General features: G+C 48.3%; 1 protein-coding gene across 3 annotated transcripts in view; it reads right to left on the bottom strand.

Moving 5' to 3' along the window:
* The window catches only part of LOC123989545 (WD repeat-containing protein 7), a 366,883-nt gene that overhangs the window by 261,554 nt on the left and 87,989 nt on the right, over positions 1-17,340 (bottom strand). For all 3 annotated transcript variants that reach the window (XM_046290631.1, XM_046290633.1, XM_046290632.1), the window contains exon 18: positions 6,654-6,745. In XM_046290631.1, coding sequence (XP_046146587.1) covers positions 6,654-6,745 — 92 coding nt within the window. The remainder of the gene's footprint in view (positions 1-6,653; positions 6,746-17,340) is intronic.

Raw genomic sequence — 17,340 nt, 5'->3', positions numbered from 1 at the left:
AGATATGTATAGGGGGAAGGGGACAGGGATACTGGAGTGATGGAGGTAGATATGTATAGGGGACAGGGATACTGGAGTGATGGAGGTAGATATGTATAGGGGGAAGGGGACAGGGATACTGTAGTGATGGAGGTAGATATGTATAGGGGGAAGGGGACAGGGATACTGGAGTGATGGAGGTAGATATGTATAGGGGACAGGGATACTGGAGTGATGGAGGTAGATATGTATAGGGGACAGGGATACTGGAGTGATGGAGGTAGATATGTATAGGGGACAGGGATACTGGAGTGTTGGAGGTAGATATGTATAGGGGGAAGGAGACAGGGATACTGGAGTGATGGAGGTAGATATGTATAGGGGGAAGGAGACAGGGATACTGGAGTGATGGAGGTAGATATGTATAGGGGTAAGGAGACAGGGATACTGTAGTGATGGAGGTAGATATGTATAGGGGGAAGGGGACAGGGATACTGGAGTGATGGAGGTAGGTATGTATAGGGGACAGGGATACTGGAGTGATGGAGGTAGATATGTATAGGGGACAGGGATACTGGAGTGATGGAGGTAGATATGTATAGTGGTAAGGAGACAGGGATACTGTAGCGATGGAGGTAGATATGTATAGGGGGAAGGGGACAGGGATACTGTAGTGATGGAGGTAGATATGTATAGGGGACAGGGATACTGGAGTGATGGAGGTAGATATGTATAGGGGGAAGGGGACAGGGATACTGGAGTGATGGAGGTAGGTATGTATAGGGGGAAGGGGACAGGGATACTGGCGTGAAGGAGGTTGGTGTCAGACTTGATGCACCGGTACCTCTTGCCGCCTGCAGCAGAGAAAGTAGTCTATGGCTTGGGTGACAATTTCCCAGGCCTTTCTTTTCACGCCGCCTGATATAGAGGTCCTGGATGGCAGGGAGCTGGGCTCCAGTGATGTACTGGGCTGTCCTCACCACCCTCTGATATAGAGGTCCTGGATGGCAGGGAGCTGGGCTCCAGTGATGTACTGGGCTGTCCTCACCACCCTCTGATATAGAGGTTCTGGATGGCAGGGAGCTGGGCCCCAGTGATGTACTGGACTGTCCTCACCACCCTCTGATATAGAGGTCCTGGATGGCAGGGAGCTGGGCTCCAGTGATGTACTGGGCGGTCCTCACTACCCTCTGATATAGAGGTTCTGGATGGCAGGGAGCTGGGCCCCAGTGATGTACTGGGCTGTCCTCACCACCCTCTGATAGAGGTCCTGGATGGCAGGGAGCTGGGCTCCAGTGATGTACTGGGCGGTCCTCACTACCCTCTGATATAGAGGTTCTGGATGGCAGGGAGCTGGGCCCCAGTGATGTACTGGGCTGTCCTCACCACCCTCTGATATAGAGGTCCTGGATGGCAGGGAGCTGGGCCCCAGTGATGTACTGGGCTGTCCTCACTACCCTCTGATATAAGGTCCTGGATGGCAGGGAGCTGGGCCCCAGTGATGTACTGGGCTGTCCTCACCACCCTCTGATATAGAGGTCCTGGATGGCAGGGAGCTGGGCCCCAGTGATGTACTGGGCTGTCCTCACTACCCTCTGATATAGAGGTCCTGGATGGCAGGGAGCTGGGCCCCAGTGATGTACTGGGCTGTCCTCACCACCCTCTGATATAGAGGTCCTGGATGGCAGGGAGCTGGGCCCCAGTGATGTACTGGGCTGTCCTCACTACCCTCTGATATAGAGGTCCTGGATGGCAGGGAGCTGGGCCCCAGTGATGTACTGGGCTGTCCTCACCACCCTCTGATATAGAGGTTCTGGATGGCAGGGAGCTGGGCCCCAGTGATGTACTGGGCAGTCAAGATGCTCTCGATGGTACAGCGGTAGAACCTTTTCAGGACTTAGGGGTCATTGCACCCACAGGGTGCTAGTGTGTGCTACAGGGTGCTAGTGTGTGCTACAGGGTGCTAGTGTGTGCTACAGGGTGCTAGTGTGTGCTACAGGGTGCTAGTGTGTGCTACAGGGTGCTAGTGTGTGCTACAGGGTGCTAGTGTGTGCTACAGGGTGCTAGTGTGTGCTACAGGGTGCTACAGGGTGCTAGTGTGTGCTACAGGGTGCTAGTCATTGCGGCATGAAGCCTTAGAAGCCTCTTTTCTCATCCTGAGGTGGCATGTAATACACACAGCGCCAGCTTATCTTTCTCATCCTGAGGTGGCATGTAATACACACAGCGCCAGCTTATCTTTCTCATCCTGAGGTGGCATGTAATACACACAGCGCCAGCTTATCTTTCTCATCCTGAGGTGGCATGTAATACACACAGCGCCAGCTTGTTGTCTTTCTCATCCTGAGGTGGCATGTAATACACACAGCGCCAGCTTGTCCTTTCTCATCCTGAGGTGGCATGTAATACACACAGCAGTCACGATAACAGCTGAAGAGGTTGAAGGGCATTTGACCATCTGGTATTCCAAGGCGGGTGAACAGTGGGGAATTAGAACACCAGTTGGAGTTGATGAAGAGGGGGGGGGTCATTCATGGGGGGGGGGTATTCATGGGGGAGGGGGGGGGGGTCATTCATGGGGGGGGATTCATTGGGGGGGTCATTCATTGGGGGGTCATTCATGGGGGGAGGGGGGGGGTCATTCATGGGGGGAGGGGGGGGGGGTCATTCATCTTATTATCAAGTGACCGGATCCCCATCCCCTCTCTTTTCTAAATAAGTGATTTATTTTTCATTACTATTTTTGAATTATTTTTACATTTGAGTATTTTGAGTAGATCATTAAAAAAATGATGACAGGCACTGTATCGGACACGAAGAAAGAAACGAACGGCCCCTTGTGCAAAAAAAATATATAATAATATAATAATAATAATAATATATGCCATTTAGCAGACGCTTTTATCCAAAGCGACTTACAGTCATGTGTGCATACATTCTACGTATGGGTGGTCCCGGGGATCGAACCCACTACCCTGGCGTTACAAGCGCCATGCTCTACCAACTGATTACATTTTGGCATTGTCTATATTTTTATTCTGTTTGTTTTTGTTAAATGATATTAAGTTTGAAGTTGTTAAATGTCACGTGCAAAAGTACAGTGAAATGCCTTTCTTGATAGCTCTAAATCAATACCGACGGCGGTACTCAATACCGACGGCGGTACTCAATACCGACGGCGGTACTCAATACCGACGGCAGTAATCAATACCAACGCTGTACTAAAAATAGCATAAGGTGAAGACAGTAAAATACACAAGTGCTCTTTGGATAAACACATGTCACCATTTTACATTATTGTGAAGTGATGCCCAGACTGGTTTAGAGGGGAAAGAGCAGAAACAATTAGCATAATGAGCAGAGGGTCCTTACGGCCAGAGTATCAACGGGAGGATGACACAGCCATTCAGCAGGTCACTACAGGACACTGCCTCTCAATTACAATATGGTGTAACAACGGCCCCATGGCTCCGAGAGCAAATGGGGGGGGGGGTGGGGGCACGTGTGTGTGTGTGTGTGTGTGTGTGTGTAAGGAGGCGTTGTTGTTTGTTCAACTGGCCTTTGTGCCATCTGCATGGAGACCAGTACATACTTAGGGGTGTGTGTGTGTGTGTTCAAGGTTAGCGGGTTCGTCGTTAGTTAATAACGATGTACATACATAAGCACTATACTTTAATTTCTACATTGAATTATGATACAACAACAAAAGACGAGTGGAGCAGGGCCATGATTGGTCCATACCACATACACTACTCAGTTCCTACAAGTAAAGCTGCAGTATGTGACCGCATTCACATAGAATTGTGTGTTATAGATCTGTCATTCTTATTGAAAGCAAGTCTAAGAAGCGGTATATCTGTTCTATTTCTATGCTTCCCGTTCTTAAGTATAGTTTTTGAGTCTTTTACTTTCGGTATTATACACCAGCTTCAAAACAGCTGAGAACACAACATTTTTGGTGATGGAAAATATATTTCACAGTGGTTTAGATGGTACAATGATTCGACACTACACTTGTTGCATGTTTTGTCACAAACTGAAATTAGGTAAACTATTAGACTTTTAGCAAACCAGGAAGTGGCGGAGCGATTTCTGCATATTGCATCTTTACATAATTCATGTAAAAAAAATATATATAATTTAAGAACAGAAAAATATAAATAGTTAGATCGCTAAATATATAGATAATATTAAAATACGTGCATGCAAGAACAAATTACTTTATTTCCGGTTTATCTTCCTTTTTTATTTTATTAATTGAGCGTATTAAATGTGTTTAATATATGCCATTAAGACATCGTCTGATCCATAGTCATGGGGTACAATATTATTCCATATATGAACACACCACCCAACCTGACCTGGATCGCCACCTAGCGGATCGCCACCTAGCGGATCGCCACCTAGCGGATCGCCACCTAGCGGATCGCCACCTAGCGGATCGCCACCTAGCGGATCGCCACCTAGCGGATCGCCACCTAGCGGATCGCCACCTAGCGGATCGCCACCTAGCGGATCGCCACCTAGCGGATCGCCACCTAGCGGATCGCCACCTAGCGGATCGCCACCTAGCGGATCGCCACCTAGCGGATCGCCACCTAGCGGATCGCCACCTAGCGGATCGCCACCTAGCGGATTGCCACCTAGCGGATCGCCACCTAGCGGATCGCCACCTAGCGGATCGCCACCTAGCGGATCGCCACCTAGCGGATCGCCACCTAGCGGATCGCCACCTAGCGGATCACCACCTAGCGGATCACCTAGCTCAGGGAAATCTCTGAACCCGTCATGAAAGGTTGCAGTGACTTGTGGGTCTGCTGTCCACATACATACCCCACACATGCAGTCAGAGTCAGCCTTATTCTTTTGGAGAACCCAAGTGGAGTTTTAAGAGTCCTGAAATTTTACACATTTTTGCCGTGGGGCGGAGAGACATATTTGCAGTTTTGAATATGATATCTCATTGAAAGTGACTAACAAAATCAATGTGGGCCCCCCGGTCAGTAATTTGACCATGATTACTACAAGTTTAGACAGCTGGCTAACTTACCAATCTAAAACATGTTAGCTGACATGAAATAACAAGAGAGGAACTGCTGATGCACAACCACATTACCAAATAGTACCTGGTGTATCGTACTGTCATCGTTCTAAATGACACCTTGTGTATTGTACTGTCATCATTCTAAATGACACCTGGTGTATTGTACTGTCATCATTCTAAATGACACCTGGTGTATTGTACTGTTCTAACTGTCATCATTCTAAATGACACCTGGTGTATTGTACTGTCATCATTCTAAATGACACCTGGTGTATAGTACTGTCATCATTCTAAATGACACCTGGGGTATTCTACTATTTTAACAGTAAATTGAGACCCCGACTTAGTTCTCCCCACTTGCTGAGCTATATAGATACTGAACAACCCTTGACTGGTATGAGTCAGGGACAAGGCCAGACAGACAGCAGTGAGACAGACATAACTGTTGTTTTGTCGACCAGGGGCTGGGGTCAAACGCCAGGGGCTGGGGTCAAACGCCAGGGGCTGGGGTCAAACGCCAGGGGCTGGGGTCAAACGCCAGGGGCTGGGGTCAAACGCCAGGGGCTGGGGTCAAACGCCAGGGGCTGGGGTCAAACGCCAGGGGCTGGGGTCACACGCCAGGGGCTGGGGTCACACGCCAGGGGCTGGGGTCACACGCCAGGGGCTGGGGTCACACGCCAGGGGCTGGGGTCACACGCCAGGGGCTGGGGTCACACGCCAGGGGCTGGGGTCACACGCCAGGGGCTGGGGTCAAACGCCAGGGGCTGGGGTCAAACGCCAGGGGCTGGGGTCAAACGCCAGGGGCTGGGGTCAATTTGAATTTAAGTCAGTAAATTCAGGAAGTGTTTTGAATTTAAAAAAATGCACGTCTTCATTTGCTTATCCTTTATTTTTAGAGAAATCGTTGAAAGTAGATGGTATTTTTTTTCAATGATTGAATATAAATGTCAGCTTACTTCACGAATTGACCCCAATCCTGTAGTATAACAGGTGAGCTGTGCTGTAAAGGTATATATTACATCACACACCCCCCCTCCACTTGTTTTGTACAGTGCTGCTACTCGCTGTTTATTATCTATGCATAGTCACCTCACCCCCTACCTACATGTACAAATTACCTCAACTAACCTGTACCCCCCGCACAGTCACTCGGTACTGGTACCCCCCTGTATATAGCCTTGTTATTGTTATTTTATTGTTTTACTTTTTATTATAATTTAATTATGTTTATTTGGTCAATATTATCTCAACTTTATTTCTTGAAGTGCATTGTTGGTTAAGGGCTTGTAACTAAGCATTTCACGGTAAGGTCTTCACTTGTTGTATTCGGGGCATTGGACAAACACAGCTCGATTTAGTATTGTAGAGACTGTCGGTGACACCTTACTGTACTCCTGTGGAGACGATATGAAGTATTCTAGGGTAGTGTCTCAAATGACATTCTATTCCCTCGAAATAGTGAAAAATTGTTTGAGAATAGGGAATAGGATGCATTAGGGACTCAGCCTAAGTTTGAAAGGCCAGGAGCGGATTCTCTCCTAGATCTGAGATTCACAGCGCTTGATGCCTGCCCTGTACATCAGTGGATCTCCTAGCACCGCCCCGAGGGAAAACAGCCTTTTGTAGTTACCTTGTTTGATCTGTCCCTGCACGGCCGGACTAGACACCTGGGGGGGTGCTGCAGTCTTTTTGGGGGTCTCAGGGGTCCCGGGTCTAGGAGGCCTGGAGAATAGAATACATAAGATACCATCAAATATTTAGCAGACAGAGAAGGTTGAATTGTGTCCATGTACTGTGTAGAAAAGACAAGCTTAGTAGCATGAGGGGGGGGGGTAAGCATGTGTGTGTACGTGGTCAGAGAGAGGTGATGAACAACAAATCATTACTATACAAACACTCAAATTCCTTTTTTTATTCAGGCTAACTACAGGTTCAGATGTGTTCTGTTCTATCTAGTAGTTGAAAGGCCCAAGCCCCCCCCCCCAGTCCACAATGTAAAAGGGAAGGTGGCCCCATCATTATTACCTCGAACACCTGCAGTTCTCCTCCCACTCGGGTTTCCTTCCCATCCTGACTAAATCACCAGGGCCAAAAATACACCGTAACACATATAAAATCAGAGGCTGTTAACAGGTTTCGCAGACCTCCACGTGTGATCTTTACAGCGCCTCACAGCCCACACTACCCACTTTTAAGAAAAGCCTCGGGGTAAGTGTTCCATTCTGCTGACTACACCTGTTGCATTGGGACTAATGAAGACAATGAAGAGTAGAACAGTTTCTCTCTCGTTAGCTAAAAGCAGACATGTGCTGTACTGGGATCTGACACTAACAGGGCCGACTGTGATCCTAGGATGTTACAAATCCTGGTCTGGAGGGAAACGTTCTAACATTTAATCTGACAAAACTAGTTACTCTCTCAGGAGAGTAAAGACTGAGTAAAGTTGACAGAGAGAGAAGTTTAGCCAGAGAGAGAAGTCTGTGGCTTTTACTAAGTCTGGCGAAAAAGAGTGAGGAGATCCTTCGTTGAGTAACCCCTCCCCCCCAGCCGGGTCCTTCTTTCAGTCCCCCTCCACCCCAGTCGGGTCCTTTGTTGAGTGACCCCTCCACTCCAGTCGGGTCCTTCGTTGAGTGACCCCTCCACCCCAGCCGGGTCCTTCGTTGAGTGACCCCTCCACCCCAGTCGGGTCCTTCGTTGAGTGACCCCTCCACCCCAGCCGGGTCCTTCGTTGAGTGACCCCTCCCCCCAGCCGGGTCCTTCTTTCAGTCCCCCTCCACCCCAGTCGGGTCCTTTGTTGAGTGACCCCTCCACTCCAGTCGGGTCCTTCGTTGAGTGACCCCTCCACCCCAGTCGGGTCCTTCGTTGAGTGACCCCTCCACCCCAGCCGGGTCCTTCGTTGAGTGACCCCTCCACCCCAGCCGGGTCCTTCCTTCAGCCCACCCCAGCCGGGTCCTTCCTTCAGCCCACCCCAGCCGGGTCCTTCCTTCAGCCCACCCCAGCCGGGTCCTTCCTTCAGCCCACCCCAGCCGGGTCCTTCCTTCAGCCCACCCCAGCCGGGTCCTTCCTTCAGCCCACCCCAGCCGGGTCCTTCCTTCAGCCCACCCCAGCCGGGTCCTTCCTTCAGCCCACCCCAGCCGGGTCCTTCCTTCAGCCCACCCCAGCCGGGTCCTTCCTTCAGCCCACCCCAGCCGGGTCCTTCCTTCAGCCCACCCCAGCCGGGTCCTTCCTTCAGCCCACCCCAGCCGGGTCCTTCCTTCAGCCCACCCCAGCCGGGTCCTTCCTTCAGCCCACCCCAGCCGGGTCCTTCCTTCAGCCCACCCCAGCCGGGTCCTTCCTTCAAGCCCACCCCAGCCGGGTCCTTCCTTCAGCCCACCCCAGCCGGGTCCTTCCTTCAGCCCACCCCAGCCGGGTCCTTCCTTCAGCCCACCCCAGCCGGGTCCTTCCTTCAGCCCACCCCAGCCGGGTCCTTCCTTCAGCCCACCCCAGCCGGGTCCTTCCTTCAGCCCACCCCAGCCGGGTCCTTCCTTCAGCCCACCCCAGCCGGGTCCTTCCTTCAGCCCACCCCAGCCGGGTCCTTCCTTCAGCCCACCCCAGCCGGGTCCTTCCTTCAGCCCACCCCAGCCGGGTCCTTCCTTCAGCCCACCCCAGCCGGGTCCTTCCTTCAGCCCACCCCAGCCGGGTCCTTCCTTCAGCCCACCCCAGCCGGGTCCTTCCTTCAGCCCACCCCAGCCGGGTCCTTCGTTCAGCCCACCCCAGCCGGGTCCTTCGTTCAGCCCACCCCAGCCGGGTCCTTCGTTCAGTCCACCCCAGCCGGGTCCTTCGTTCAGTCCACCCCAGCCGGGTCCTTCGTTCAGTCCCCTCTACCCCAAGTTAGGTCCAGTAATGTGACTCCTACGTCCATGGTGTGTCCCCATAAAATATCAGGACAGTAAAAACTGTCAACAACATCTCATCACAGAAAACAAACTGTATCGTCAATAGTGAAGTATTTATATTTATGTTTAGACTTTGGATCTTTATTTAATTGATGCATTTCATCCCCTTTAAGTTTGATCACAGATGACGCTTATCCATAAAGCCTCTGCGACTAGCTAGATGTGGTCGACAGCCAACGGTAATCTGAACAACAGGAGGCTGAATTCCAATTCATCACGCGGCACGGACAGTCTGCATAGAAACCCTTTAGAGTGATCAGGGCCTATATTGTCCCAGTCTGTAGAAGAGGCTTGTTCAATGATTCGCTAAGCTGTACAATACCTCTACCCAGACCATTCATTTAATTTAGGGCCCATCCACTGTTTATCACACTAAAGGCCAGGCCAGACAGACACAGCTATGCATGCATCCCAAAAATGGCATCCCTATTCCCTATTTAGTGCAGTACGTAGGGAATAGGATTCAATTTGGGATGCAACCATGGAAATGCACTCCTCTTTAACACTGAGCATCTTACCCATTGTTAACACAAGATACAGGAAACACACACAAACTAATAGGGTGGAAAAAGTGCAGCAAAAGCTGAACTCCTGGGGATTGGCCAATATGGAAAACATGTGTAACCACGGTAGCAATTCAAACGGATGAGTTTGGAGATGATGGGGTAATGATTAGGCAACATAGGTGAGGACAATTCACCTGATACGAAACTGAATCTAAACATTACACCGTTGATTTCATGTTAAATTTTAGCTGTATTTTTCGGCCGCATTTGTTGATAACGAACACTGAAAATACTCTGAATTACAATCAGTAACATGATAATAATATTAGAAATTGGGATAGGTGCAACATAAGACAACGACAAGGGTTTGAGTGAGAGGTCTAACTGGTGTTTCCAAGTGAACACAGCGGTCAAACCAGAGTCTTCAACTATAAGTTTATAGGCGGCAGGGTAGCCTAGTGGTTAGAGCATTGGACTAGTAACCGGAAGGTTGCAAGTTCAAACCCCGAGCTGACAAGGTACAAATCTGTCGTTCTGCCCCTGAACAGGCAGTTAACCCACTGTTCCCAGGCCATCATTGAAAATAAGAATTTGTTCTTAACTGACTTGCCTAGTTAAATAAAGGTCAAATAAAAAATAAATGAATTGTTTTGTTCTCCTAGCTGTGTCGTTGAGGAACAAGAGCAAGCACACTTGTTGTTTTGAACTCAGCCCTGCATCCATGCCTCTACACAATTACTGTTGTTGTTTAGGCCAGGGGTTCTCAAATTGTTGTGGGTCCAGGGACCCCTTTAATGTTAAGAAATTCATCAGGGACCCCCTCATAGTCAGAAAAGCTCAAGTGAGATGAAAATAGCAAACAAGGAGTTTTACTTATGATGTCGGCAGAGCATGGCCGGACAAACCAAATCTCTGTCCCTAGGAAAGACCATTTTAAAGGCTCGCCTCTTGGCATTGGAAAGAAAATGTTGCCGTTTTCAAGCTACTGTAATTTCCTGCAATTCGACAAATGTGTCATCACAGAGATATGTTTTTGTTGTTGCAGCCTTAAAGCGAAAATACTGCAATTCTACAGCTTTTTCCACGAGGCAGAGAGAAAACTTTGCAGTTTTAAAGCTTAAAATACATTTATAGCAAAAAAATAAAAAATAAAAATCAGAAAAAATTGGAGAAATACAAGATGCATTGAGTTGGAAATAAATTGAATTGGTGGAGTACTTTAGATACCAATATCGCTGTGAGCATCGCAGACTCATGTTGCCCAGGGTTAAAAACATATATTTACAGATTAATAATACATTGTATTATATTACACCCTCTAAAAACGTATTCCACAGATCCCTTTGCCAAAATGTGTTTAAACCTTAAGAGTCTAAGCCCTGCCTAAACCGGGGGAGGGGAGGTTCTACTAACCTATATGGAATTGTTTTAAAAGGTCATACCAAGGGTCATTTAGCTTTTTGATTATGAATATTATGACCCCTTGAAGTATATAAAAAAAGCACATTGGATAACAGATTCAACAGACATTCCTTACTGCTATTAGCAGTCATGGCTTTAGAAGCTTCTGATAGGCTAATTGACATAATTTGAGTCAATTGGAAGTGTACCTGAAGATGTATTTCCAGGCCTACCTTCAAACTTAATGCCTCTTTGCTTGACATCATGGGAAAATCTAAAGAAATCAGCCTATCAACCTCAGAAAAATAATATGTAGACCTCCACAAGTCTGGTTCATCCTTGGGAGCAATTTCCAAATGACTGAATGTACCACGTTCATCTGTACAAACAATAGTACGCAAGTATAAACACCATGGGACCACACAGCCGTCATACCGCTCAGGAAAGAGACGCGTTCTGTCTCCTAGAGATTAATGGAGGCCTACAAACCTGACTCAGTTACACCAGCTCTGTCAGGAGGAATGGGCCAAAATTCACCCAACTTATTGTGGGAAGCTTGTGGAAGGCTACCCGAAACGTTTGACCCAAGTTAAACAATTTAAAGGCAATGCTACCAAATACTAATTGAGTGTATGTACAATTCTGACCCTAAAATTCTGAAATAAAAGCTGAAATAAAGAATTCTGTATTATTCTGACATTTCATTTTCTTAAAATAAAGTGCTGATCCTAACTGACCTAAGAGAGTTAATTTTTACAAGGAATAAATGTCAGGAATTGTGAAAAACTACATTTAAATGTATTTGGCTAAGGTGTATGTAAACTTACGACAGAGATCTGTACCAGGCCGACAGAGATCTGACTGGTACCAGGCCGACAGAGATCTGACTGGTACCAGGCCGACAGATCTGACGTGTACCAGGCCGGTAGCAGGCCGACAGAGATCTGACGTGTACCAGGCCTGTAGCAGGCCGACAGAGATCTGACGTGTACCAGGCCGGTAGCAGGCCGACAGAGATCTGACGTGTACCAGGCCAACAGAGATCTGACGTGTACCAGGCCGACAGAGATCTGACGTGTAGCAGGCCGACAGAGATCTGACGTGTAGCAGGCCGACAGAGATCTGACGTGTAGCAGGCCGACAGAGATCTGACGTGTAGCAGGCCGACAGAGATCTGACGTGTAGCAGGCCGACAGAGATCTGACGTGTAGCAGGCCGACAGAGATCTGACGTGTAGCAGGCCGACAGAGATCTGACGTGTAGCAGGCCGACAGAGATCTGACGTGTAGCAGGCCGACAGAGATCTGACGTGTAGCAGGCCGACAGAGATCTGACGTGTAGCAGGCCGACAGAGATCTGACGTGTAGCAGGCCGACAGAGATCTGACGTGTAGCAGGCCGACAGAGATCTGACGTGTAGCAGGCCGACAGAGATCTGACGTGTAGCAGGCCGACAGAGATCTGACGTGTAGCAGGCCGACAGAGATCTGACGTGTAGCAGGCCGACAGAGATCTGACGTGTAGCAGGCCGACAGAGATCTGACGTGTAGCAGGCCGACAGAGATCTGACGTGTAGCAGGCCGACAGAGATCTGACATGTAGCAGGCCGACAGAGATCTGACATGTAGCAGGCCGACAGAGATCTGACATGTAGCAGGCCGACAGAGATCTGACATGTAGCAGGCCGACAGAGATCTGACATGTAGCAGGCCGACAGAGATCTGACATGTAGCAGGCCGACAGAGATCTGACATGTAGCAGGCCGACAGAGATCTGACATGTAGCAGGCCGACAGAGATCTGACATGTAGCAGGCCGACAGAGATCTGACATGTAGCAGGCCGACAGAGATCTGACATGTAGCAGGCCGACAGAGATCTGACATGTAGCAGGCCGACAGAGATCTGACATGTAGCAGGCCGACAGAGATCTGACATGTAGCAGGCCGACAGAGATCTGACATGTAGCAGGCCGACAGATGCACAACTTAAAGTAATACATGTCAGAGGTGTTTAAAGCTCCTCTTTTACATGAGACATGTGTTGACCTGGCTGGGGGGGTTAACGCATTAGGCCCTGGCTGGGGGGGTTAATGCATTAGGCCCTGGCTGGGGGGGTTAACGCATTAGGCCCTGGCTGGGGGGTTAACACATTAGGCCCTGGCTGGGGGGTTAACACATTAGGCCCTGGCTGGGGGGTTAACGCATTAGGCCCTGGCTGGGGGTTAACGCATTAGGCCCTGGCTGGGGGTTAACACATTAGGCCCTGGCTGGGGGTTAACGCATTAGGCCCTGGCTGGGGGGTTAACGCATTAGGCCCTGGCTGGGGGTTAACGCATTAGGCCCTGGCTGGGGGGTTAATGCATTAGGCCCTGGCTGGGGGTGGTTAATGCATTAGGCCCTGACTGGGGGTGGTTAATGCATTAGGCCCTGGCTGGGGGGTTAATGCATTAGGCCCTGGCTGGGGGTGGTTAATGCATTAGGCCCTGGCTGGGGGGGGGTTAACGCATTAGGCCCTGGCTGGGGGGTTAACGCATTCGGCCCTGGCCGGGGGTTAACACATTAGGCCCTGGCTGGGGGGTTAATGCATTAGGCCCTGGCTGGGGGAAGGGGCTTGATGCATTATGCCCTGGCTGGGGGGGGGGGGAGTGGTTAATGCATTAGGCCCTGGCTGGGGGGTTAACACATTGTTTAATGGGCTTTCTGGAGATCCTTTACATTTTAACCAGGAAGACATTTATTCCAGAATACTGTCATAAATCGAAGGAAGACCACATGAGAAAAACTACTTTTTGAAATATTGAGGACTGGCTTGGAGCATCTGTAGGGCTAGAAGACAGGATGAGAAAGAGGTCTGTCTGTCCATCTGGTCTGTCTGTCCATCTCTGTACTCCCTCGTTAACTATGAACCATGTCTGTCCATTCATCTGTACTACCTCGTTAACTATGAACCATGTCTGTCTGTCCATCTGTACTACCTCGTTAACTATGAACCATGTCTGTCCATTCATCTGTACTCCCTCGTTAACTATGAATCATGTCTGTCCATTCATCTGTACTCCTCTATGAACCATGTTAACTATGAACCATGTCTGTCCATCTGTCCATCTACCCCTCGTTAACTATGAACCATGTCTGTCTGTCTGTCCATCTGTACTCCCTCGTTAACTATGAACCATGTCTGTCTGTCTGTCCATCTGTATTCCCTCGTTAACTATGAACCATGTCTGTCCATCTGTACTCCCTCGTTAACTATGAATCATGTCTGTCTGTCTGTCCATCTGTACTCCCTTGTTAACTATGAACCATGTCTGTCTGTCTGTCTGTCCATCTGTACTCTCTCGTTAACTATGAACCATGTCTGTCTGTCTGTCCATCTGTACTCCCTTGTTAACTATGAACCATGTCTGTCTGTCTGTCTGTCCATCTGTACTCTCTCGTTAACTATGAACCATGTCTGTCTGTCCATCTGTACTCCCTCGTTAACTATGAACCATGTCTGTCTGTCTGTCTGTCCATCTGTACTCTCTCGTTAACTATGAACCATGTCTGTCTGTCTGTCCATCTGTACTCCCTCGTTAACTATGAACCATGTCTGTCCATCTGTACTCCCTCGTTAACTATGAACCATGTCTGTCCATCTGTACTCCCTCGTTAACTATGAATCATGTCTGTCTGTCCATCTGTACTCCCTCGTTAACTATGAATCATGTCTGTCTGTCCATCTGTACTCCCTCGTTAACTATGAATCATGTCTGTCTGTCCATCTGTACTCCCTCGTTAACTATGAATCATGTCTGTCTGTCCGTCCATCTGTACTACCTCGTTAACTATGAACCATGTCTGTCTGTCCATCTGTACTCTCTCGTTAACTATGAATCATGTCTGTCTGTCCATCTGTACTCCCTCGTTAACTATGAATCATGTCTGTCTGTCCATCTGTACTCTCTCGTTAACTATGAACCATGTCTGTCTGTCCATCTGTACTCCCTCGTTAACTATGAACCATGTCTGTCCATCTGTACTCCCTCGTTAACTATGAATCATGTCTGTCTGTCCATCTGTACTCCCTCGTTAACTATGAATCATGTCTGTCTGTCCATCTGTACTCCCTCGTTAACTATGAATCATGTCTGTCTGTCCATCTGTACTCCCTCGTTAACTATGAACCATGTCTGTCCATCTGTACTCCCTCGTTAACTATGAATCATGTCTGTCTGTCTGTCCATCTGTACTCCCTCGTTAACTATGAACCATGTCTGTCTGTCCATCTGTACTCCCTCGTTAACTATGAACCATGTATGTCTGTTCCCCCCCACGTTTTATGGGCCGGCCGTCGACAGACTTCATAAAATTGTCATCATCGTTCTGGCATTTCAGCAACAGCATGTTGTTAAATCATTCAGCTTCCCTACGAGACCAAGAGAAGGAAGCTCCAACAATCAGACCACCTCTGCTCCGGTCTCTGCTCCGGTCTCTGCTCGCGGGTCACTGTACAAATACGAAACTAAGACTGAATAACAGCTCAATACAAACCAGGCAATCCTCCCCAATTTCAGCAACGCCTCACCAGGGGCCCACAGAGAAAATGGGGCCTGGGGGTACAACAGACTGGGGACAAGTAATCACAGGGCCAGGGGCCCACAGAGGACATGGGGCCTGGGGGTACAACAGACTGGGGACAGGTAATCACAGGGCCAGGGGCCCACAGAGGACATGGGAGGCCTGGGGGTACAACAGACTGGGGACAGGTAATCACAGGGCCAGGGGCCCACAGAGGACATGGGGGGCCTGGGGGTACAACAGACTGGGGACAGGTAATCACAGGGCCAGGGGCCCACAGAGGACATGGGGGGCCTGGGGGTACAACAGATTGAGGATCTACCCACCATTCAAAGCTACACAGCACCCTTCTTAATGTTAGGCATACATACATACATACATGCATACATGTCGAGCAGGGTTCTACCTACATACATACTGTCATGACGTTGGCTGGGGGTAGGTTTATGACAGTTATAAATACCTCCTCCCCCCCTTCTTCCTCTCTCTACCCTACTGATGTGACATTTGAAAACCCCTTGGTTAACAGAGATTCTGGGAACATCAGAAGGTGGGAGGAAATTAACTATATTCTGGTAATCTGACCAATTGAACATATGCGGTGGTACTTAATGAATATGATGTCAGTTCGGTTGTCATCTGAGACATTCTCATCAATGATAAGATGACAAACTCTACAGTGGAAAGTCTACACATCAGAGTTATCAGACTCACATGGAATTGTTGTTCAATTTAAATGTTTGAATATGAAATTATTTGTGATGGGATGAAATGTGATTTTAGCTTCTAAAATGTGAGATTTGGGTTTTCATAAATTAGGCCTATGCTCAATCAGTGGCACGCCCCTGTGAAGAGACATGGGCTATAAAACTTTTCAAACACGCCCTCCTCTCCCTTCCTATATAAAGCCTTGACGACAATATAACCTCCTGTTCCGAGGACGACGGTCCGATTTCAGAACGGTTCAGATAATAACTACAGAACGAAGCCAACATCAGCGTGAGCTTTGGTTGCGAATGGTATGAACTTTGAACTCTTATTCACTACAGAAGTGATACCTCCTAGCCGTTGAGTTAGCAACATCAGCTGCAAACGGGGGTTAGGAAGGAACAGACAGAGTATCCCATCTACCATACAACGACGTTACTACAACGTATCCAATTGACCACCAGAGACATTCTTCAAAGGACTCGGTTTGGCAACACGGTCTTTCATCAACCACCAACCGTCTGAAGCGCAGCTCAGAGTAAATATTTATTGTATTTTCCTTTTCCAAATGGGTGGTAATTTGGAATGCATCAGATACTGTATTTGCGATAGCACAGCTTCTCCCTGTGTCCCTCAGTCTTCTCGCTCTTTCACACTAACCCAGCCCCTTTTCCTTTGAGTAACAAGCTTTTGTAATCAAGTTATGATTTAATTATGTATGTGTAATTCTGTGTGATTAGTTGGGTATTTAGTAAATACATAATTAAACCCAATTCTGTATTGCTGATTCAACTTGTTAGGCAGGGTTTGTGCAGACAACCAAGACTTTACAACATTCAGATGAGACTGAATTAAGAGGACGATTAATATTGACTGCTATTGATGTAAAATATTATTAGGTCTTTAAGAGTTTATCCGGAAGATAACATATCTCTATAAATATTATTTTGGGGTGCCCCGACTCTCTAGTTAATTACATTTACATGATTAGCTCAATCAGGTAATATTAATTATGGAGAAATTATTTTATAGAATAGCATGTCATATCACTTAATCCGGCATAGCCAAAGACACGATAATACATACACACACATATCGAGCAGGTTTCTACCTACATACACACACAAGTCGAGCAGGGTTCTACCTACATACACACACACGTCGAGCAGGGTTCTACCTACATACATACACACATGCCGAGCAGGGTT

The sequence above is a fragment of the Oncorhynchus gorbuscha genome, linkage group LG11 (assembly GCF_021184085.1).
Source record: "Oncorhynchus gorbuscha isolate QuinsamMale2020 ecotype Even-year linkage group LG11, OgorEven_v1.0, whole genome shotgun sequence".
Lineage (NCBI taxonomy): Eukaryota > Metazoa > Chordata > Actinopteri > Salmoniformes > Salmonidae > Oncorhynchus > Oncorhynchus gorbuscha.
This window is presented reverse-complemented; position numbering and strand designations above follow the sequence as displayed.